At 38.5% G+C, this 25,431-nt stretch overlaps 1 protein-coding gene across 3 annotated transcripts in view; it reads right to left on the reverse strand.

The window, feature by feature from the left end:
- Window positions 1–1,346: 1,346 nt before the first annotated feature.
- The window catches only part of XKR9 (XK related 9), a 64,120-nt gene continuing 40,035 nt past the window's right edge, over window positions 1,347–25,431 (reverse strand). For 2 of the 3 annotated variants that reach the window (XM_010384228.2, XM_010384237.1), the window contains exons 4-5: window positions 24,156–24,376; window positions 1,347–2,214 (exon numbers count right to left, since the gene is read on the reverse strand). In XM_010384228.2, the coding sequence (XP_010382530.1) occupies window positions 1,586–2,214; window positions 24,156–24,376 (850 nt within the window). In that variant the 3' untranslated portion in view covers window positions 1,347–1,585. The remainder of the gene's footprint in view (window positions 2,215–24,155; window positions 24,377–25,431) is intronic. The other variant, XM_010384246.1, reaches the window with a different exon arrangement.

Consider the following 25,431-nt stretch of genomic DNA (forward strand, 5'->3'; position numbering starts at 1 on the left):
CACTTCTGAGTATATATCCAAAAGAACTGAAAGCAGAATCTCAAAGAAGTATTTGTAAACCCAAGTTCACTGTTGCACTATTCACAATAGCCAAGAGGTGGAAGCAACCCAAATATCCATTCATCAATCCATTCATCAGTGAATGAATGGATAAAGAAAATGTGGCATATACATACAATGGAATACTATCAGCCTTAAAAAAAAAAAAGTAAATCTTGTCACATGCTAAAATATGAAGCTCAGAGACATTATGCTCAATGAAATAGGCCAGTAACAAAAGACAAATATAATATGACTACACTTATATGTGTCTTAGTGTGTTTTCTGCTGAATACCAGGGACTGGGCAATTTATAAAGAAAAGTTTACTTTACTTGTGGTTTTAGAGCCTGGGAAGGCCAAGAGCATCGCACTGGCATCTGGTGAGGGCCTCTTTGTTGTATCATAACACGGCAGAGGGCATCAAATAGTGAGGGCAAGAGTGTGCTAGCTCAGGTCTCTCTTCCTCTTCCTATAAAACCACCAGTCCCATCATGGGGAACCCATCCTGATAACCTTATCTAATCTAATCTTAAATACTGCCCAAAGTCTCCACCATTTCCAAATGCCATCAACATACATATTTGGAGATTAAGTTTCAAACACATGAAATTTTGGGGGCACATTCAAACCATAGCAATAAGGTATCTAAAGTAGTCAAACTCATAGAAACAAAAAATTATAATTGTGGTTGCCAGGGACTTGGGAAAGGAGGAAATGGGGATTTGTTCAATAAATAGAGTCTTAGCTTTACAAGATGAAAAAGTTCTTGAGATCTGTTGCACGAGGTGAATACAGTTAACACTGGTGAGCTGTACACACAAAAGTGATTAAGATGGTAAATTTTATATGTTTTTACCATAATTTTTTAAAAATATAAACAATTTAAAAATATGACTTAGATACAACTATTTTAGCACAAATAGGATTAATATAATTATGTTAAGAGTACATTAATTCAGAAAAGCTAGGAAATCAGTAAATAATGAAATGTCAAACCTCTCAAATGCATACCAACTCTCTTTTGTACTTATGAATTGGAGATTTCATGGATGAAAGCATAGCAGATGCTAAAAATTTGTTTTCTTCTTTCCCTTCCTTCCCTTTTCCTCTACTCAAGCTGTCCCCAACTGCAAATATATGCACTGAAGACAATAAAGGAAAAACTCATAAAGTGTTCTGCTTTTCTCTTCCCTTTGCAGTCCTCCATAACAGGTACAGTAGTATTAGTTCAGGAACAAGGAAGAAAAATGGGAAGGAAGCTCAATTCCAGCCTTCTCATTATGAAAACCAGACCATTTCTTACATTTCAGGCTCAAGATGGCAGCTCTACCAGGCAGTAGAAAGATATCTGAGTACCCAAGATCTTCAAAACCAAATGAGAAATTAATTTTAAAAATAAAATACTATTATGTACCTCCTATTTCACATAATTAATTTCAAATTAAAGGTGGCAAAAATAAGAGACAATACACTCACATAACACACATTTTCTTTACTAACCAATGAAATAAAATATAAGAAAATATATATCATAAATGAATGGCTTATTCCATTAGGAAATATCTCATTCTACATTCTCTTATAACTGGTTTTCCATCAATTTCATCACATTTTGTTTCTTCACTTCTGTTGGGGTGAAAAGTCCCATAATAAACAATAAGAAAAAGAATTCCAAGAAGAAGAGTAAGAACTATAGTGATACTGATAGGCATAAAATAGTCTGAATTAAAAATAGTGAGAGGGCAAACCCAGAATACAATCAATATCCCCAAAGTGCCCAGTACCCTAACAATATAATAACAAGACATTGGACACTTGGTATTCTGTCCCTTAATATTAAAAAATGTAAAGATAAGAATGAATCCAACAACAATCCTATATAAGAATTCCATACTTACAGAAGTACAAAACTGGGTGTTCTTTTTAAATGCCCATATTACACCTAACAACCAAAGAAATAACAACATAAATAAAGCAATCTTAACATTTACGAATAGTAGAAGTACAACGCTCAGCATCCATGATAATAATGTAAAAAACTTGTAAAAGAGATATGTGATTTTGGGACATAATCCATTAAGAAGCTTTTTGTCAGGTAAGGATTTTCTTAAAGCTACTTGATAATCAACAGTTGACCAAGAAATAGCACAGCAAGAGACCATGATAGCTGCATCTACAAAACAAAAAAATAAAAAAGATATTGTTATAGGAATAACAATAAAATATTAAATTACTATATCCCATACATGCTATATCTACATACAGACACCCACAAACACGTCAGGTACTTTACTCATCTCATCTAATCTTCTGAAGTAGACATTAATATGTCATATATTACATATGAGGGAACTGAGGCTTGGAGAGATACACTGCTTGACCCAAGCTGCGACGCTAGCAAGTTGCAGAACTGAGATTTGAACCTGATTCCAAAATGGATAGATTCATCCACTATATTAGACTGCTTTATTATGATTTTTTTTTAATTCATGGGAAAAATTTTATTGAGCAACTGATATACTCTGTGAGTTAAGAGACTACACTTATAATCCTAGTTTTTCTAGGTTTTTTGGCTGCGATTTTAGGCATACACCCAATTCACTAAGAGATAATAGCTTCAAGCAGGGGTAAGGGAAGGGGAGGAGGAGGGGTAGACAGAGAGAAAGAGGGTTAAACAGAAAATTTAATATGAGATATTAAACAAGCCCAACTTCCCATATCCTGAAGATATTGAAACAAGTGAATGAGTATGTTCTAAAACTTACAAATTTCTGTAGGATTTACATCTCCACCCCATTTTTTCTCAACAAATAACAGAAAAGTAAGTTAATTGCCACTTCGTTTCTTTCTTTCCTTCTTTTTGAGATGGAGTCTCGCTCTGTCACTATGGCTGGAGTGCAGTGGTGCAATATCGACCTCCACCTCCTGGGTTCAAGTAATTCACCTGCCTCAGCCTCCTGAGTAGCTGGGACTACAGGCCCACATCACCACACCCAGCTAATTTTTGTATTTTTAGTACAGATGGGGTTTCATCATGTTGGCCAAGCTGGTCTCGAACTCTTGACCTCAAGTGATCCACCCAGTTCAGCCTCCCAAAGTGCTGGGATTACAGGCATGAGCCACTGCACCTCGCCTACCACTTTCTATATAATATGATTGAAAGGCAGACTTACAAAAATTTATCTATTGATGAAGAAAATGAGGACAGGACCTTTATAAATGCATTTGCATGCTTTCTTGGTTTTAGCATACACCACTGTACCTCATTAGTCAAACTTTTTTGGAGACTGATGTGAGTAACAATAAAACTCCAGTCTACTGCAAAGAAGGCTCTGCATGAATTACTCTTTCTCTATTGTAATTCCCATCATGATAAATTGGTTCTGTCCATGCAGCGGCAAGGTGAACCCATGGGGTGGTTACAAAATCTGCGGGATCATCCAGGAATGCCCTTGTGACTACCAGCCCATGGTTCAGTAGTCCCACTCTGGCAATGGATCCAGAGGCCAGCCCAAGTGGCTGCCTAGTTCTCTCGGACTGAGGGCTGACTCTGCTACTCTTGGCAGTGCTGCCCACCCAATGTGCATGGATTTAACGATAATAAAGAAATAGTCCTGGTGAGACATCCCGTTACTGTAGCCCCCTCACAGGGTATCTATAGCTCCATGGCAGAGTGTCTGTAGCTGTAACCCCATTACAAGGTGTCTGGTTTGATGAGTATCCTAGGCACGGCCAATGCCTCCTTCCTTCTCCCAAATGGTTCTGTAGCCCCATGATGGGGTGTCTGTCCACAGCCCCATTGCGGGGTATCTGTTTGTAGCTCCACCATGGGGTGTCTATCTCAGTTCAGCTCCTTTGGGGGTCTTGGTTTGTCTATAGCCCCACTGGGGAGTGTCTGTCTCAGTTCAGCTCCTGGGGAGTCAAGGTTGGCTCTCCCTAACTAGTAGGAAGTCTTGGTTCAGGAGACTTCTCCTCAATCAGGAAGATTTCAGGGAGATTTCTCAGACTGAGAATAGGAGGATAGTTTGGATGAGATACTCTTGGAGTTCTTGATTAGGAATCTGATTTGGAAGGCCTTCTGTCCTTCTTGTCTTAGTGTATGTTTGTACATGTGGAGGGGATCTCAGAAGGAATTGTCTACAGAAGTTCCACAGTCCTAACTCAGAGAACTTTCCTTGTCTAGTTACATTCCATGAGCCTGAAAGAATGCTCAACAGGCCTGTCTCAAGGTGACTATCCACTCTTCACCTTGCCCAGAGACCACCCGTTGTGAATTACCATTCAGAGGTCATCCTTCCCCACCTGGAGTAGATCAAAGTCAACAGGGGACCAACAGGAGAAAGTTTGAGCTTTGACAGGTTGATATTGGATGCTGAATGAGGTGACTGGTGTCTGTTTTGTTATGTGTATTTTGCTAGAATGGAAAATGTTAATTTGGTTCCCCATGCAGCCCATTAGGCAACATCTTGCACAATTGAGAATCTTTTGTCTATGAGTCCATAAAACAGAAAAAGTGGCTTTTGTAAAGTGGCTTGAACCCCACAGCTATGGCACATCAAGCAGGATCATCAAAAGTTGCTCCATTCTTCTGGAAGCTGCAGAGAAAAGGAACCTGGAAACCTGGTATGCCAGCAAAAAAAAAAAAAAAAGCATATGAAATTCTTACTAGCCAAGTTTCTGGTCTCTTTCTCGCTCCTTCTCTGTGTGTGTATGTAAATGGTAGACATCACTATTTGTCTCCTCTGCATGAGTCTGATTGATAGAAAAAAGGATTTGTGAAACTAGCTTTAGGCTGTAGCAAATCTGGTGTGCTTTGTGCTAAGAATTTGTCTTTCTGTGTTATTCTGTAATAGGTATCACAGGATACAATGAGGGTTTAGGGCCCCTATAAGACTGCTTTTCAAGCCAGCCCCAGCAGGCTGGTCAGTTACAAACTTTGCTGTGGGTCCCTGAAACCAATACTGGATGAAATTTCTCTATCTTGTTTTGTGTCCTTAAGAACTTAAACCTTGCAACCATGTGGGGATACTTTCCCTTGGTTTCTGCCATCCAGAGGACAGAAATTTTACGGTTCATATCATAGCCCTAAAATTATCTTAAGCAGTCAAGAGCCTTTGCAAGCTTGAAATTGGCTGCTCTAGACTTCTTCTGGGAAGAGGAGTAGAAACCGCTCGATGCTGTGTAGCTCAGTAGCTAAGGCTTTGTTTTTTGACAATGGTAGTCCAGATTCAATTCTTGGCTTCCGGAATAATTTCTCTCTGGTTTATTATGTGTGTAACTTTGCCACATATTAAGGTTTTTTTCCCCTCAACAATCACTTCTGATTTCCTGTCTTGAATTTTCCTTTCTCTGAACTACCCTTGGGGAGATCATAAATCTTCTTTTTTTAAAAAAATGCTTACCATCTCTTTAAAACACTTTATGCATCCATGGTTAAGTTATAACCTTAGTTAAAAGTTATTAATTTCATGTGGAAAGTTACTTGTGGTAGAATTCAAAAGCCAGAAATATTGGCTCTTCTGGCTAGAGTCTGGTAACAAGAAATTTAAAAGAATTTTTCTTTAGAAAAAAGAGAGCTCTATGGAGAAAACTGTAAAGGGTTCTAAAAAAGTTTATAAAAATATTACCTTATGGTCAAACTAATTTAAACTATACAGATTTATAATATTTTATTTAAAAAACTAGCTTTAACATTGAAGATGCACTAATGCAAACATGAAATTTGGTTTTCTCATTTGAAAAAGATTTTTATGTAATATTAAAAGATAATGAAAGGGGGGTTTTTGCCCCTTTGGGTAAATGGCAGGGGAAAAGGGGGAGGAAGGATAAGATATCAGTTGGCCTCATGCTATCTCCATTGGGTCTTGTTTGGAAAACTAAAACTCTTCTATCAGAGTAAAGGGTTTTGCCTTAAAAATATTTTTTTTGAGTTACCACCTCAGATAAGTAAATAAACTGTGATCCCATTTTGTGATATCCAGTGTTTTATGCCTTTGATATCTAACAAACTTTCCAAAATCAAATTATAAAGTATGTCACTTTCTGACCTAATTAATCCTTTGGACATTAGGCCCCTGAAGTCCAAAAATGATGTGTTGGCTTATTTGGTATAAAAATCATACAGGAAGCACTGTCAAATTTAAAACGGTGTTTGGCTTTCTTTGGGCTATATTTGTGTAAATGTGTTCTAGGTATATGCTCCAAAATTATGTGAAACTCTTACACTTCTGATATGACTTAGTATATGATATCATTAAGAATTATAATTATGTTAAATTATTGTGTGCCACAGAGGTAACACATTTTCTTGTCAATTGTGTCTTTAACTATGGCTACCTTAAGATTTTTTGTTATCCATAGGCAATTGTTGCCTTATTTTGATCCTCTTTAAATGGTGGTTTCCTAATCAGCTATAAAACATTGACAGGTGCTCCTGAATGCAAGTTTCTTATAACTTTGGGGATTATGACATTAGAATAAAGAGAAAAAACTTCCAAGACTCCCATGGAGAGCTGAAATATTCATGAACATCAAGCAGAACAGGAGTTAACTGAACTATTAGAAGACTAAAGTAATCTTTTTCTGACTTTTTTGCATAAAACATTGCTGATCCTTTTTGTTTCCAGAGCCAAGAAAACTTTTGAGCTATTTACAGCTTTTAACAATTTAGTAAAATACATTCCTATGAACAAAATTTGGAGCATATTTGTTTCTCTACCTAATTTATCCAGAATTTGGAAACTATTTGTGAGTATTCTCAACTTATAGCAATATAGTTATTTGCATAAGTGCAATAAGAATCTGTTTTCTTTTGTAACAGGACACAATTGGAGAAACTGGTTATTTTACCAAGACTTTGACTAGAATGGCATACTTTCTTTAAATAATGAAGGTTGACTTACAGAGCCAATAACAGCCCCTAGGGAAATCTGGCCTCATACTCTGTCTACACAGTCCCTGTACAAGGTTCCTGACCTGCGGTAAGTAAAGAATGTCACTTTCTAACAGCCCTAGGAGCCCCAAGTTATCCTGGGACCTCAAGAGGAGAGGAATTTTCCCAGCTCATAGGTATTTGAGGTACAAGCCCATGGCTGGGCTCGGCTTTAAAAAAATCTTATCTGAGATTCTCTATGGAACAGAGTTCCACCAAAGCCAATTTTAAAAAGCCTATGTGAAAAATAATCTTGCTGCACTGTATGCAATAATCAGACCAATTACAATAAGACTAAAGTTCATTTTGTAAACAAATTAGTTCTATCATGATTTGTTTTTCATAAAAATGGGGACTGGAGAGAGAAAAATTATGCTTCAAAAGAAAAAACTATAGAACACTTGTTGTTAACTGTTCTTGAGGTTTTTTTCTGCAGTTTGGACAAAATCCTAAATTCTTTGTGGGCTACAAGTTTCCAAACTAATGCTCTCAGATTTTTACTTTTAAAACTGGGAATTGCACTCCTTATCTTAGAGTTCATCATTTACCTTATAGTATGCTATTCCCTTAAATGCTGTACTAAAACTATAGATGACAATACTAACACCTTTAACATGCAAGCCTTGGAAGCCCAGCCTACCCTGTGTGAATATGATCAGACAGTTGCAAAGTGGTTCCACTCCTCTCACCTTGGGGTCAACACCTACCACCACTATGCCCCTGATCAGCAGGAAGAAGTTAGAGAAGTCTTTGCCCTTTTTCCATCTTCATTACCCAACACCTTAAGATTAAGAGGTATAAAACCTAAAGAGAGGGACTGAAACTGCCATTGCAAAATTACACCTTAGACAGTGCAAGAGACCTGACGTAACCAACTCCATCTTGCTTCTAACCTCCAAGCTCTCCTTGTTCATTCCTAGGTATAGGTTGATCTAACTTTGGGAGAAGCATAGTTTCTAGTTTTTAGTTTAAAAAAAGATAACAGGCCTTTCCCAAAACAAGCCTCTTTCTTGCCTGGGGACTAAACAGCCTTTGTAAGACTAACAAATTAGCCATGAGATTAGAAATTATGGTTTAGGAGTCATGCAGCTGAAGGCGACAAGATTCTGACCCTACCTGAAGTGCTGCTAAGATCAGTGCTTGAGATATTTTGCAGACCCTACACTTGATGGATCAAGTGGCACTACCCAGATCAATATACTGGCTCATCTGATCTTGTAGTCCCCACCCAAGAACTGATTCAGCACAAGAAGACAGCTTCTACTCCCTATGATTTCATCACTGACCTGACCAATCAGCACTCCCAGCTCACGGGCTTCCCCTACCCACTAAGTTGTCCTTAAAAACCCTGATGCCCAGGCCAGGCATGGTGGCTCACGCCTGTAATCCCCGCACTTTGGGAGGCCAAGGCGGGCAGATCATGAGGTCAGGAGTTCGAGACCAGCCTGGCCAATATGGTGAAACCCCATCTCTACTAAAAATATAAAAATTAGCCAGGCATGGGGTGTGCGCCTGTAGTCCCAGCTACTCAGGAGGCTGAGGAAGAAGAATCAATCGAACCCGGGAGGCGGAGGTTGCAGTGAGCCAAGATCATGCCACTGCACTCCAGCCTGGGTGACAGAGAGAGACTCGGTCTCAAAACAAACAAACAAAAAACTCTGATCCCCAAATGCTGGGGAAGACTGACTTGAGTAATAATAAAACTCTGAAGTCCTGAAAAAAAAAAAAACTTGTCTTTTTAATTCAAAAACATTTTAGTTAAAACATAATTTTCCCCTAAATTGCCCCATGATATCTTTTTTATAATCAGTTTTAATTTTTATCAAATTAACACATACACAAAGGGACTTCCAAAAGTTCATGGAAAATGGAACTAAAAGATAAAAACAAAATATATAAACTTTATTTTTTAACATAAGCTCCATCAAGATCAAGACATTTCTATAAACCATGATACCAGCCACATAGTTCATCCCTAAAGAACTGAGGGTCCTGGAAATTTAACCATGTCAATGCAGTCTTTTTTTACATTATTAACTCAAGAAAAATGAGTATCTTTTAACAGATTTTTTAAGGAAACAAAAAGAAGTCAGAAAAAGCCAAATCAGGACGGGCATGGTGGCTCACACCTGTAATCCCAGCATTTTGGGAGGCCAAGGCCGATTGATCACCAGGTCAGGAGATCGAGACCATCCTGGCTAACACGGTGAAACCCCGTCTCTACTAAAAATACAAAAAAATTAGCCGGGCATGGTGGTGGGCACCTGTAGTCCCAGCTACTCAGGAGGCTGAGGCAGGAGAATGGTGTGATCCTGGGAGGCGGAGCTTGCAGTCAGCCAAGATTGCGCCACTGCATGCCAGCCCATGCAACAGAGCAGACTGTCTCAAAAAAAAAAAAGAAAAAAGAAAAAAAAAAGCCAAATCAGGACTGTAAGGTGGATGTCTAATGATTTCCCATCAAAACTCTCACAAAATTGCCTTTGTTTGATGAGAGGAGGAGCAGGAGCATTGCTATGATGGAGATGGACTCTCTGGCGAAGCTTCCTTGGGCATTTTTCTGCTAAAGCTTTAGCTAACTTTCTCAGAATACTCACCATAAGCAGATGTTATTGTTCTTTGGCCCTCCAGAAAGTCAACAAGCTAAATGTCTTGAGCATCCCAAAAACCTTTGGCACCTTTGCTCTTGACCAATCCACTCTTGCTTTGACTGGACCACTTCCACCTCTTAGTAGCGATTACTTTTATTGTAATTTGTCCTTAGAATCATACTGGTAAAGCCATGTTTCATCTACTATTACAATTCTTCAAAGAAATGCTTCAGGATCTTAATACCATTTGTTTAAAATTTTCATTGAATGCTCTATTCTTACCTGCAGCTAATCTGGGTGCAACAGTTTGGGCACCCACTGAGTGAAAAGTTTGCTCAACTGTAATTTGTCATTCAGAACTCTGTGTGCTGAACCAAGTGAGATGTCTGTGGTGTGGGCTATAAATGTTTCTGCTGTTGTCAGTCCTCTGCAATTCAGGAACAAACAAAATTAATTTTTTCTTCATGTACTGACGTGGATGATCTGCCACTAAGGTGTTCAACATTGTTTCATCCATTCTTAAAATGAGTTATCTATTTGTAAGCTGCTGATTTCTTTGGGGCATTGTCCCCATAAAGTATTCATAAAGTATCAATGATTTCACTATTCTTCCAACCAAGCTTAACCATAAATTTGATGTGTGTTCTTGCTTCAATTTGAATATTAACAGAATTCATATTGTTGTGATGGGGCACTTTTCAAACTGCTATCTTGTCCTTCTTAGTGCCTCAAATTGGATTCTGCCCAGACACATTATAATAAGTTAGACTGAGTTTATCTGGGGAGAAGGAAAATGTAAAATCCATTCATAGTTTTTTTCATAATATGCATTTTCCATGAACATTTTGTTGTTTTGTTGTTGTTGCTGTTGTTTTGTTGTTGTTGAGATGGAGTCTCACTGTGTCACCCAGGCTGGAGTACAGTGATACAATCTAGGCTCACTACAACCTCCGCCTCCTGGGTTCAATTGACTCTCCTGCTTCAGCCTCCTGAGTAGCCGGTATTACAGGTGCCCACTACCATGCCCAGCTAATTTTTGTATTTTTAGTAGAGACAGGGTTTTCCAGTGCTGGCCAGGCTGGTCTTGAACTCCTGACCTCAAGTGATCTGCCTGCCTAAGCGTCCCAAAGTGCTGGGATTACAGCCATGAGCCACCACACCCAGCCCCATGAACTTTTTTAAGTCCTCTCGTACATCGTTTTTAAAAGTCAAAAAGTTCTACAAAGTATATATGAAAAATGGTGCCTTGCTCTACATCTCCTCATCCCTCAATTGTAACCCCCAGAAGAAATCACTATTAACTCTTCTAGCTTTTCTCCTGACATCTATTGTCATATTTATAAATAAAATATATAGTGCTTAATTTATTTTGTACACTGTTTATTGATTTTCTATTTGGAAGAGGAAATGTTAACACATACACACATATATACACACACTTCTTCCATTTTCCTCTCCCTCCCCCATCCACCCAAAAGAGCAACATCAAAATTTTTGGTAAATATTTGGTGTTTGCCTTATGATATGGTTTGGCTTTGTGTCCCCACCCAAATCTCATCTTGAATTGTAATCCCATAATTCCCACATGTCATGGGAGGGACCCGGTGGGAGGTAATTGAATCATAGGGGAAATTTCCCCCATGCTATTCTCATGATAGTAAGTTCTCATGAGATCTGATGGTTTTATAAAGGGTCTCTGCCTTCATTTTGCTCTCATTCTTCCTCCTGCTGCTATGTAAAGAAGGATGTGTTTGCTTCCCCTTCTGCCATGATTGTAAGTTTCCTGAGGCCCCTACCAGCACTGCAGAACTGTGTGTCAATTAAACTTCTCTTTATAAATTACCCAATCTCAGCCAGTTCTTTATAGCAGCATGAGAATATACTAATACAGTAAATTGGTAACAGAAGTGGAGTTCTGCTATAAAGATACCCAAAAACAGAGAACCCAGACTAAGATGGCCAGATATGAAAAGCTCCGGTCTGCAGTTCCCAGCAAGACCAACACAGAAGGTGGGTGATTTCTGCATTTCCAACTGAGATACCAGTTCATCTCATTGGGACTGGTTAGACAGTGGGTGCAGACCATGGAGGGTGAGAAGAAGCAGGGTGGGGTGTCACCTCACCCATGAAGTGCAAGGGGCCAGGGACCTCCCTCACCTAGCCAAGGGAAGTCATGAGGGACTGTGCTACCAGGTCCAGATACTATGCTTTTCCCATGGGTTTTGCAACCCACAGAGCAGGAGAACCTTCATGTGCCTGCACCACCAGGGCTCTGGGTTTCAAACACAAAACTGGGCAGCTGTTTGGGCAGACACCAAGCTAGCTGCAGGAGGTTTTCTTTTTCCTAGCCCAGTGACACTTGGAACCCCAGCAAGACAGAACTGTTCACTCCCCTGGAAAGGCAACTGAAGCCAGGGAGCCAAGTGGTCTCACTCAGTGGGTCCTACACCCAGGGAGCCCAGCCAGCTAAGAATCACTGGCTTGAAATTCTCGCTGCCAGCATAGCAGTCTGAAGTCGACTTGGATGAGCAACTTGGATGATCAGTACGGGGAGGGGTGTGCACCATTACTGAGGCTTCAGTAGGCGGTTTTCCCCTGAGAGTGTTGAGGAAGCCCAGAAGTTCAGATTGGGCAGAACTCACCACAACACGGTAAAATGGCTATGACCAGAGTGCCTCTCTAGATTCCTTCTCACTGGGCAGGGCATCTCTGAAGAAAATGCAGCAGCCCCAGTCAGGGGCTTGAGGATAAAATTCCCATGTCCCTGGGACAGAACACCTGAGGGAAGGGGTGGTTGTGGGTGCAGTTTCAGCAGACTTAAACATTCCCACCTGCTGGTTCTGAAGAGAGCAGTGGATCTCCCAGGACAACATTCAAGCTCTGCTAAGGGATAGACTGCCTCCTCAAGTGGGTCCCTGACTCCCATGCCTCCTAACTAGGGGGTACCTCCCAGCAGGGATTGACAGACACCTCATACAGTAGAGCTCCAACTGGCATAAGGCCGGTGCCCTCTGGGATGAAGCTTCCAGAGGAAGGAGCAGGCAGCAATCTTTGCTGTTCTGCAGCCTCTGCTGGTGATACCCAGGAAAACAGGGTCTGGATTGGACCACCAGAAAACACCAGTAGATCTACAGAAGAGGGGCCTGACTGTTAAAAGAAAAACTAACAAACTGAAAGCAACATCAACATCAACATCAACAAAAAGGACACCCACCCAAAAAACCACATCCAAAGGTCATCAGCATCAAAGATCAAAGGTAGATAAATCCACAAAGATGAGGAATAACCAGCACAAAAATGCTGACAATTCCAAAAGCCAGAATATCTCTTCTCCTACAAAGGATCGTGGCTCCTCTCCAGCAAGGGCACAAAACAGGATAGAGAATGAGAATGAGTTTGACGAATTGACAGAAGTAGGCTTCAGAAGGTGGGTAACAACAAACTCCTCTGAGCTAAAGAAGCATGTTTTAATGCAATGCAAGGAAGCTAAGAACCTTGATAACAGGTTACAGGAACTGCTAACTAGAATAATCAGTTTAGAGAAGAACATAAATGAACTGATGGAGCTGAAAAACACAGCACGAGAACTTTGTGCAGTATACACAAGTATCAATAGCCAAATCAATCAAGCAGCAGGAAAAATATCAGAATTTAAAGATCAACTTAATGAAATCAGGCTTGAAGACAAGATTAGAGAAAACAGAATGAAAAGGAATGAACAAAGCCTCCAAGAAATATGGGACTCTATGGAAAGACCAAACCTATGATTGATTGGTGTATCTGAAAATGATGAAGAGAATGGAAGCAAAGTAAAAAAAAAATAATAATAATTCACGGTATTATCCAGGAGAACTTCCCCAACCTAGCAAGACAGGCCAACATTCAAATTCAGGAAATACAGAGAACATGACTAAGATAATCCTCGAGAAGAGCAACCACAAGACACATAACCATCAGATTCTCCAAGGCTGAAATGAAGGAAAAAATGTTAAGGGTAGCCAGAGAGAAAGGTCAGGTCATCTACAAAGGGAAGCCCATCAGACTAACAGCAGATCTCTCTGCAGAAACTCTACAAGCCAGAACAGAGTGGGAGCCAATATTCAACATTTTAAACAAAAGAACTTTCAACTCAGTATTTCATACGCAGCCAAACTAAGTTTCATAAGTAAAGAAGAAATAAAATTCTTTACAGACAGGCAAATGCTGAGGGATTTTGTCACCACCAGGCATACATTACAAGAGCTCCTGAAGGAAGCACTAAATATGGAAAGGAAAAACTGGTACCAGCCACTGCAAAAACACATGAAAATATAAAGACCTATGACACTATGCAGAAACTGCATCAACTAATGTACAAAATAACTAGCAAGCATCATGATGACAGTATCAAATTCACACATAACAGTATTAACCTTAAATGTAAATGGGCCAAATGCCCCAATTAAAAGACACAAACTGGCAAGTTGGATAAAGAATCAAGACCCATTGATGTGCCGTATTCAGGAGACCCATCTCACATGCAAAGACACACATAGGCTCAAAATAAAGGGATGGAGGAATATTTACCAAGCAAAAGGAAAGCAAAAAAAAAAAAAAATCAGGAGTTGCAATGTTAGTCTCTGATAAAACAGACTTTAAGCCAACAAATATCAAAAAAAGACAAAGAAGGGCATTACATATTGGTAAAGGGATCAATGCAACAAGAAGAGCTAACTATCCTAAGTATATATGCATCCAACTCAGGAATACCCAGATTCATAAAGCAAGTTCTTAGAGATATACAAAGAGACTTAGACTCCCACACAATAACAGTGGGAGACTTTACACCCCACTGTCAATATTAGATCAATGAGACAGAAAATTAACAAGGATAATCAGGACTTGAACTCAGCTCTGGACCAAGAGGACCTAATAGACATCTACAGAACTCTCTATCCCAAATCAACAGAATATACATTCTTCTCAGTGCCACATAGCACTTATTCTAAAATTGACCACATAATTGGAAGTAAAACCCTCCTCAGGACATGCAAAAGAATGAAAATCATAACAAACAGTCTCTCAGACCACAGTGCAATCAAATTAGAACTCAGAATTAAGAAACTCACTCAAAACTGCACAACTACATGGAAACTGAACAACCTGCTCCCAAATGACTATGGGGTAAATAACAAAATAAAGTCAGAAATAAATAAGTTCTTTGAAACCAACGAGAACAAAGACACAACGTACCAGAATCTCTGGGACACTGCTAAAGCAGTGTTTCGAGGGAAATTTATAGCACTAAATGCTCACATCAGAAACCAAGAAAAAGCTAAAATCAACACCCTAACATCACAATTAAAAGAACTAGAGAAGCAAGAGCAAACAAATTCAAAAGCTAGCAGATGACAAGAAACAACTAAGCTCAGAGAAGAACTGAAGGAGATAGAGAAACGAAAAACCCTTCAAAAAATCATTGAATCCAGACGGTGGGTTTTTAAAAAGATTAACAAAATAGACCATAGCAAGACTAATAAAGAAGAAAAGATAGAAGAATCAAATAGACACAATAAAAAATTAAAGGGGATATCACCACTGATGGCACAAATACAAACTTCCCTCAGAGAGTATTATAAACACCTCTATACAAATAAACTAGAAAATCTTGAAGAAATGGATAAATTCCTGGACACATACACCCTCCCAAGACTAAACTAGGAAGAAGTCAAATCCCTGAATAGACCAATAACAAGTTTTGAAGTTGAGGCAGTAATTAAGAGCCTACCAACCAAACAAAGCCCAGGACCAGAGGGATTTGCAGTTGAATTCTACCAGAGGTACAAAGAGGAGCTGGTACCATTCCTTGGGAAACTATTCCAAACAACAGAAAAAGAAGGACTCCTCCCTAACTAATTTTATAGGCCAGCATCATCCTGTCACCAAAACATGGCAGAGACACAAAAAAAAAAAAAAAAAAAAAAAAAAGAAAAGAAAATTTCAGGCCAATATCCCTGATGAACATAGATGCAGAAACCCTCAATAAAATACTGCCAAACTGTATCCAGCAGCATATCTAAAAGCTTATCTACCACGATCAAGTCAGCTTCATCCCTGGAATGCACAGCTGGTTCAACATAGGCAAACCAATAAACGTAATCCATCACATAAATGGAACCAAAGACAAAAACCACATGATTACCTCAATAGATGCAGAAAAGGTCTTTAATACAATTCAACACTCCTTCATGCTAAAAACACTCAATAAACTAAGTATTGATGGAACGTATCTCAAAATAATAAGAACTATTTATGGCAAATCCATAGCCAATATCATACTGAATGGGCAAAAGCTGGAAGCATTCCCTTTGAAAACCAGCAGAAGAAAAGGGTGCCTTCTCTCACCACTCCTATTCAGCATGGTATTAGAAGTTCTGGCCAGAGCAATCAGGCAAGAGAAAGAAATAAAGGTATTCAAATAGGAAGACAGGAAGTCAAATTGTCTTTGTTTCGCAGGTGACATGATTGTATATTTAGAAAATCCCTCATCTCAGCCCAAAAACTTAAGCTGATAAGCAACTTCAGCAAAGTCTCAGGATACAAAATCAATGTGCAAAAATTACAAGCATTCCTGTACACCAATAATAGACAAACAGAGAGCCCAATCATGAGTGAACTCCCATTCACAATTGCTACAAAGAGAATAAAATACCTAGGAATACAATTTACAAGGGATGCAAAGGACCTCTTCAAAAAGAACTACAAACCACTGCTCAAGGAAATAAAAGAGGACACAAACAAATGGAAAAAAACACTCCATACTCATGGATAGGAAGAATCAGTATTATGAAAATGGCCATACTGCCCAAAGTAATTTATAGATTCAATGCTATTCCCATCAAGCTACAACTGACTTTCTTCACAGAATTAGAAAATCTACTTGAAATTTCATATGGAATTTTTAAAAAGCCCATATAGCCAAGACAATCCTAAGCAAAAAGAACAAAGCTGGAGACATAATGCTACCTGGCTTCAAAGGATATTACAAGGCTACAGTAACCAAAACAACATGACTGATACCAAAACAGATATATAGAACAATGGATCAGAACAGAGGCCTCAGAAATAACACCACAGGTCTACAACCATCTACAACCATCTGATCTTTGACAAAAACAAGCAAAGAGGAAAGGATTCCCTATTTAATAAATGGTGTTGGGAAAACTGGCTAGTCTTATTCAGAAAATTGAAACTGGATCTCTTCCTTAAATGTTATACAAAAATTAACTCAAGATGGATTAAAGACTTAAACCTAAAATCTAAAACCATAAAAACCCCAGAAGAAAACCTAGGCAATATCATTCAGGACATAGGCATGGACAAAGTCTTCATGACTAAAACACCAAAAGCAATTGCTATAAAAGCCAAAATTGACAAATGGGATCTAATTAAACTAAAGAGGCTCTGCACAACAAAAGAAACTATCATCAGAGTGAACAAGAAACCTACAGAATGGGAGAAAATTTTTGCAATCTATCCATCTGACAAAGGGCTAACATCCAGAATCTACAAGAAACTTAAATTTACAAGAAAAAAAAAACAACCCCATCAAAAAGTGGGTGAAGGATATGAACAGACACTTCTCAAAAGAAGACATTTATGTGGCCAACAAACATATGAAAAAAAAACTCATCATAACTGGTCATTAGAGAAGTGCAAATCAAAGCCACAATGAGATACCAACTCACACCACTAGAATGGTGACCATTAAAAAGTCAAGAAACAACAGATGCTGGAGAGGATGTGGAGAAATAGGAACACTTTTACACTGCTGGTGGGAGTCTAAATTAGTTCAACTACTTTGGACAGTGTGGTGATTCCTCAAGGATCTAGAACTAGAAATATCATTTGACCCAGCAATCCCATTACTAGGTATATACCCAAAGGATTATAAATCATTCTACTATAAAGACATGCACATGTATGTTTATTGCAGCACTATTTCCTACAGCAAAAACTTGGAACCAACCCAAATGCTCATCAATGATAGACTGGATAAAGAAAATGTGGCCCATATATGCCATGGAATACTATGCAGCCGTAAAAAAGAATGAGTTCATGTCCTTTGCAGGGACATGGATGAAGCTGGAAACCATCATTCTCAGCAAACTAACAACCATCATTCTCAGCAAACTAACACAGGAAGGGAAATCCAAACACCCCATGTTCTCACTCATAATTGGGAGTTGAACAATGAGAACACATGGACACAGGGAGGGGACCATCACACACTAGGGCCTGTTGGGGTGTCAGGGGCAAGGGGGTGAGAGCATTAGGACAAACAGCTAATGCATGCGGGGCTTAAAACCTAGATGATAGGATAATAGGTGCAGCAAACCAACATGGCACATGTATACCTACGTAACAAACCTGCACATTCTGCACAAGTACCCCAGAACTTAAAGTAAAACAAAAAAAAAAATAATAAAAATAAATAAATAAATAAATAAAATAAACAAAGATACCCAAAAATGTGGAAGCGACTTTGGAACTGGGTAACAGGCTGAGGTTGGAACAGTTTGGAGGGCTCAGAAGAAGACAGGAAAATGTGGCATAGTTTGCAACTTCCTGGAGAATTGAAGGACTCAGAAAACTGGCAGATGTGGGAAAGTTTGGAACTTCCTAGAGACTTGTTGAATGCCTTTGACCAAAATTCTGATAGTGATATGGACAATAAAGTCCAGGATGAGGTGGTCTCAGATGGAGATGAGGAATTTGGAGGGAACTGGAATAAAGATTACTCTTGCTTTGCAAAGAGACTGGCGGCATTTTGCCCCTGTCCTAGAGATCTGTGGGATTTTGAACTTCAGAGAGATGATTTAGGGTTTCTGGTAGAAGAAATTTCTAAGCAGCAAAGCATTCAAGAGGTGACAGAGCATAAAAGTTTGGAAAATTTGCAGCCTGACAATGCTGTAAAAAAAGAAAAATCCATTTTCTGAACAGACATTCAAGCACACTGCAGAATTTGCATAAGTAATAGGCAGTCAAATGTTAATCACCAAGACAATGGGAAAAATGTCTCCAGGGCATTCCAAAGACCTTTACTGCAGTTCCTTCTATCACAGACCTGGAGGCCTAAGATGAAAAAATGGTTTTGTGGGCTGGACCCAGGACCCCCCTGCTCTGTGCAGCCTCAGGACATGGTTTCCTGCATCCCAGTTGTTTCAGCTCTAGCTATGGCTAAAAGGGGCCAATGTAAAGCTTAAGCCATTGCTTCAGAGGGTGCAAGTCCCAGGCCTTGGCACCTTACAAGTGGTACTGGGCCTGCAGAAGCACAGAAGTCAAGAAGTGAGATTTGGGAACCTCCACCTAGATTTTAGAGGATGTATGGAAATGCCTTGGTTTCCAGGCAGAAGTTTGCTGCAGGGGTGGATCCCTAACTGAGAACCACTGCTAGGGCAGTACAGAAGGGAAATGTGGGGTTGGAGCCCACACACAGGGTCCCCACTGAGGCACTGCCTAATGGAGCTGTGAGAAGAGGGCCACCATCCTCCAGACCTCAGAATGGTATCTCCACCAACAGCTTGCACAGGGCACCTGGAAAAGCCACAGACGCTCAATGCCAGCCCAGGAAAGCAGCCTGGAGTGGGGACGTACCCTGCAAAGCCACAGGGGCAGAGCTGCCAAAGGCCATAGGAGTCCACCTCTTGCATCAGCTTGACCTGAATGTGAGACATGAAGTCAAAGGGGATCACTTCAGAGCTTGAAGATTTGACTGCCCCACTGGATTTCAGACTTGCATGGGGACTGCTGCCCCTTTGTTTTGGCCAAATTCTCCCATTTGGAATGGGTGTATTTACTCAATGCCTGTACCCACATTGTATCTAGGAAGTAACTAACTTGCTGTTGATTTCACAGGATCATAGGTGGAAGGGACTTGCCTTGTCTCAAATGAGACTTCAGACTTGGATTTTTAGGTTAAAGCGGGGATGAGCTAACATTTTGAAGGACTGCTGGAAAGGGCAGGATTGTTTTTAAGTATGAGGACATGAGATTTGGAAGATGCCAGGAGAGGAATGATATGGTTTGGCTTTGTGTCCCCATCCAAATCTCATCTTGAATTGTAATCCTGTAAGCGCCACATGTCATGGAAGCGACACAGTAGAGGTAACTGAATCACAGGGGCAGTTTCCCCCATGCTATTCTCATGATAGTAAGTTCTCACAAGATCTGATGGTTTTATAAGGGGCTTCCCCCTTTATTTGGCTCTCATTCTTCCTGTCACCATGTGAAAAAGGATGTGTTTGCTTCCCTTCTGCCATGTTTGTAAGTTTCCTGAGGCCCCCCACCACAGCACTGCAGAACTGTGAGTCAATTAAACCTCTTTCCTTTATAAATTACCCAGTCTCAGGCAGTTCTTGATAGCAACATGAGAATGAACTAATACACATTATTATAACTACATAAGTGAGTGTTTTTATTGCTTACTTTTCAAAACAAAGAAAAAAAAACACACTATATTTCCTTTCTTTTAAAATGTTTCATTATTCCTGGAGTTGACAATTGCCTTGTTTCACTACTTGGTTAGTTTCCATAACCCTGTAATTATTTCTTAGCAAAATCTTCAAATTAATTAATAAAACTTCTCTATATACATCTACACGTTCTTTATTTTTCTGGTTTTTTAGAACACTATCTTCCCGCTCTAAGCCAGTTGCTCTTAAGTCTTGTTTCCAATCTTCCCGCAACTTCCCTTCACCTCTCTTCTACATTGCCTTCCTGTTTCCTTGTTCTCCTATCATCTTTCTTGGTTTACCCTCATGTTTTGATTCAACTTTTGCCAGGCCTTCCAGAAAAAAATTTCTCAGAAGCAAAATGTTTTGAGACCTTGTATATCTCAAAACATCCTAATTCTACCCTCATACTTGATATACAGTTTTGCTAGAAATAGAATTCAAAATTTTAAAAAAAAATGTTTTCCATTGAAACCTTAAACTCACTGTTCTATTATGTTTTAATTTCACTGTTATGGTTAAAAATTTCATGCCATTCAGTTTTTCTATCTTTAGTACATTACTTTTTTTTCCTCTCAAATCTTCGAGAATCATCTTTGCTTCTCTGAAATGATATAATGATGTGCTTGATGTGAGCTATTTTTCTTCACTCTTTCAATCTAGTAACTCATATCCTTTAATGATATGCCCTGTTTTTATTCTTTGGTGATTTCTCTAGAAATCATAACATGAATATTAAGCATATCAAAGTTTAAGGCTAATCAATATTGTTACCTCAAAGATGAATATATCAATAAGATGGTGAAGCTAAAATTTCAGGGACTCTTACTTGCCCAGTCTCCTTCCAACCCTAGCAAAGACTCATGTGTTCACCTTGTCACATATTTTTATAAAATTTGCAAAAATAAGACATTTTAATTGCAGTTGATTAAATTCCCTGTCTCTTTCTACTCTTGCTTACTTTCTCTCACATATTCCCCTAGTATGTTCAAGTGGCTGTGGGCATTTTGGGGATGTGGCTAAGGGAAATTAAGTTGAGACTACATTTAGTTTAAGCATAGGGGAAAAGTTTACATGATTTGCTTCAATATGTAAGATTAGTGAGTGGCGGAGCTAGGATTCCAAGGCAGTGTACCTGATCTTAACATTTATTCACTAAATTGTCTTTCAGATGTCAACAGGTCTTTCATTCCTAATGTGAGGGCACGATAGTCTATTCTCATCTAGTTGACACTATTATTTGACATTTTTGCCAATTTCCCACTTTCCTACCTGCTTCTAACATTTTTTTCTATCATATTGCTGCCCTAACCTGTATCTTACACTCTGTTCAAACTAAATGTGTCATTGTCAAACTATGCCTTTGTTATGCCTTTTCCTCAGTCTAAAATAACTTTGTCCAATGACATTATTCTTAATTCTGTACTTATTAATTCAGAGATTTTTATTAATTTATTTGGCATTAAATACTGACATCAGTGAAGAAAATAGAGAACTCCCATGTTCCCTAAACAAGACATCAACAGGGAAAGGACTGTCTATTCAATAAATGATACTGGGATAACAGGTTAGCCATATTTAGAACATTGAAACTGGACCGCTTGCTTTTACCATATACAAAATCAACTCAAGATGGATTAGAAACTTAAACATAAAATGTAAAATTATAAAAACTCTAGAAGAAAATCTAGGAAATACCATTCTGGACATAGGCCTTGGCAAAGATCTCATGACAAAGACTACAAAATGATTGTAGGTTGCGTGCGGTGGCTCACGCCATAATCACAGCACTTTGTTGAGGAATTTTGTGTCTCTGTTCATCAAGGATACTGGCCTGGAGTTTCTTTTTTTCTTGTGTCACTGCCAGGTTTTGGCATCAAAATGATGCTGACCTCAGAGAATAAATTAGGGAAGATTCCCGCCTCAATTTTTTGGAATAGTTTCAGTAGAATTGATATCAGCTCTTTTTTATACATCTGATAGCATTCAGCTATGAATCCATTTGGTCTAAGGTTTTTTCTGGTTGGTAGGTCTTTTGTTACTGATTTAATTTCAGAATTCATGTAACATAATTTTGTACATAGTTACTATAGAAAATTTGGAAATTCAGAAAAGTACTTTTTAAATGAAAACAATCATTCATAATTCCTCCACCCAGAATCAGACACACTTAACATTTTGCATATTTTCTTCCAGATATTTTTCTATATAATAATCTCTTTGTAACCTTAAAAATGTGCTAGCAGAAAATTTTATAAACTGTTTTTTGCCTACATTCTATGTTATAATCGCTTTCTTGTGTCATTAAAAGTTCTTTGTAAACACTCTAGTGGCTACATAATCTTCCATATTAACAGCCTACAATAATTTATTTACCAATTCCTCTATTGTTAGACAATTGAATTATATCTCATTTTATGCTATTTTTGAATAAATTCTCAATTTCCTACTTCAATAAGAAACTATATAGATGAAAACTGAACATAAAGATAGCTATCACTGGATCTCATAGGTAGTCCAGATGCTATGTATCCTTGGGAATCATCATGAGATCTCCCATAATACAGGCTGTAAGATCTAAATTTTGAACTTCTAACTTCAGAACCATATAATACAGAACTGTTAAGGGTTCTGCATCACATAGAACCCAACCCATGAATTATTTGCATCAAAAAAAAAAGATCTCATACACAATAGAGATCTCATACACACAATCATTTTGTGTCTTCCTAACAATCAAAGTAAAGGTAAAAATATTAGAAGGGGCTATGTTCTAGAGGTTTACAAGAAAATGGGAACAGAGACACTGTTTAACTGATATCACATGTGAGTCTAGGACAGCAAGAACTCCAGGGAAGATACAAATCTTACTCCCTGAAATGAATCTGAGAATACATGGAACTCTAGTCATTAATGCAATTTGGGACTATTATTTAGCAAATAAATTGTTTTTTAACATCTTAAGTTAATTACCTACAAAAGGACTTTTCTTTTTTTTTTTTTTTTTTTCTATTCAACAACTGTTTATTGAGCCCTCAGTATAAACAACACATTCTTTTAGGCACTGGGAGGTATACAAAGATGTAGAAAATCCATTCCAGCTTTCAGGGAGAGGATCTGGTATATAAGATACACAGAGAAAAAGTAAAATAGAAGGAAAGATGTAACATGTGTCACTAAAGAGATACAAAGTTCAATAGTCATTCCACTGCAATGATTGAAGAATAATTGAGTCTTTGATTATCTGTAGGGAGCAGAGATGGGGAGAGAGATAAATGTCAAGGGAGAGAGAATTCCATGAGTAAAAGCTCAATGATAAGAAAGTATAGGGATTTCTCAGTGCAGTGATGAGCAAATATTTGCAAAATGTTGATTGGAACAGATTATGTAAGGACTTTTCAAAAAGGAAGATGGAAATAAACTTTTCTTTAAAAAATGAACATTTTTACCTTAACGAGCAAATCTACTGTAAAACAGCAAACACATTGGCCAACTTGCAAAACATTCATTAGTTTTTTAGCATTTACACTTTTACCCAGTAATTCCACTTCTGGGAATTTACCCAATGGATATACTTTTTACATGCAAGTGATTTATGCATAAGATTACTCGTTGCAGCATTTTTTCAATGGTTAAATATAAGAAACAACCTAAATTAACATAAATAGGGAGCTTGTTAAATAAATTATGGTACATTCATAATTTGCAATACTATGCAGAAAATAAAAATGAATGTGGGAAATTTTTCTGTACTAATATGAACGGATCTCCAAGATACACTACGAGGCACAAAAAATGAAGACAGTTTTAATTTTATGTTACCATTTGTGTTAAGGAAAAAAGAAAAAAAAGGACACATGCTTTAAAAACGTTTCTGAAGGAATCATCAAATAACTAACAATAGTAGTTTTCTTTCTGGGCAGATGGATACAGTATATATCCATATACTTCTTGATATTTCAACCATATTACCGTGCTTCCTTTTCAAAAGAATAAATGATTTTTAAAGTGTTAAAAATTTCTAAAGTCAGTCAAAGATTTATATAGTTGACATAAGGTCTCAGTGGCATCCATCTAACACAAGGTGTTAAGAAAAACTTACACTGACTGAAATTCGCTTGTCCACGCCCCAGAAGAATGTAGAGTTGAAGAATAAGTTGTGGGCAGCCTTCCAGGTAGGTCTCAAATAGTCTGAGCATGCTCAAATCAGTCACTCTATCTATAACTTCTTTATGTAGATCAATTTGTTCTTCCATGAAGTTACTAGTATTGCTGTCATACGTAAAAGCTGCATGGTAACCCCTTTTCAAGGCAAACCAATACCTATAAAGTAAACATAAACATTTCTCTTTAGTCTTATATTCTTTATAACATGTCTGTTAATACACATAATAATTTGGGAAAAGGAATATGTGGGGTTTTTTATTATTATACTTTATGTTCTAGGGTACATGTGCACATACATGTGCACAACGTGCAGGTTTGTTACACATGTATACATGTGCCATGTTGGTGTGCTGCACCCATTAACTCATCATTTACATTAGGTATATCTCCTAATGCTATCCCTCCCCCCACCCCCCACCCCACAACAGGCCCCAGTGTGTGATGTTCCCCTTCCTGTGTCCAAGTGATCTCATTGCTCAGTTCCCACCTATGAGTGAGAACATGCGGTGTTTGGTTTTCGTTCTTGCGATAGTTTGCTGAGAATGATGGTTTACAGCTGCACCCATGTCCCTACAAAGGACATGAACTCATCCTTTTTATGGCTGCATAGTATTCCATGGTGTATATGTGCCACATTTTCTTAATCCAGTCTGTCATTGATGGACATTTGGGTTGATTCCAAGTCTTTGCTATTGGGAATAGTGCCACAATAAACATACGTGTGCATGTGTCTTTATAGCAGTATGATTTATAATCCTTTGGGTATATACCCAGTAATGGGATGGCTGGGTCAAATGGTATTTCTAGTTCTAGATCCTTGAGGAATCGCCACACTGTCTTCCACAATGGTTGAACTAGTTTACACTCCCACGAACAGTGTAAAAGTGTTCCTATTTCTCCACATCCTCTCCAACACCTGTTGTTTCCTGACTTTTTAATGATCGCCATTCTAACTGGTATAAGATGGTATCTCATTGTGGTTTTGATTTGCATTTCTCTGATGGCCAGTGATGATGAGCATTTCTTCAGGTCTCTCTTGACTGCATAAATGTCTTCTTTTGAGAAGTGTCTGTTCATATCCTTTGCCCACTTTTTGATGGGGTTGTTTTTCTCTTGTAAATTTGTTTGAGTTCTTTGTAGGTTCTGGATATTAGGCCTTTGTCAGATGAGTAGATTGCAAAAATTTTCTTCCATTCTGTAGGTTGCCTGTT

This window comes from Rhinopithecus roxellana, chromosome 9 (genome assembly GCF_007565055.1).
Source record: "Rhinopithecus roxellana isolate Shanxi Qingling chromosome 9, ASM756505v1, whole genome shotgun sequence".
NCBI classification, from domain to species: domain Eukaryota; kingdom Metazoa; phylum Chordata; class Mammalia; order Primates; family Cercopithecidae; genus Rhinopithecus; species Rhinopithecus roxellana.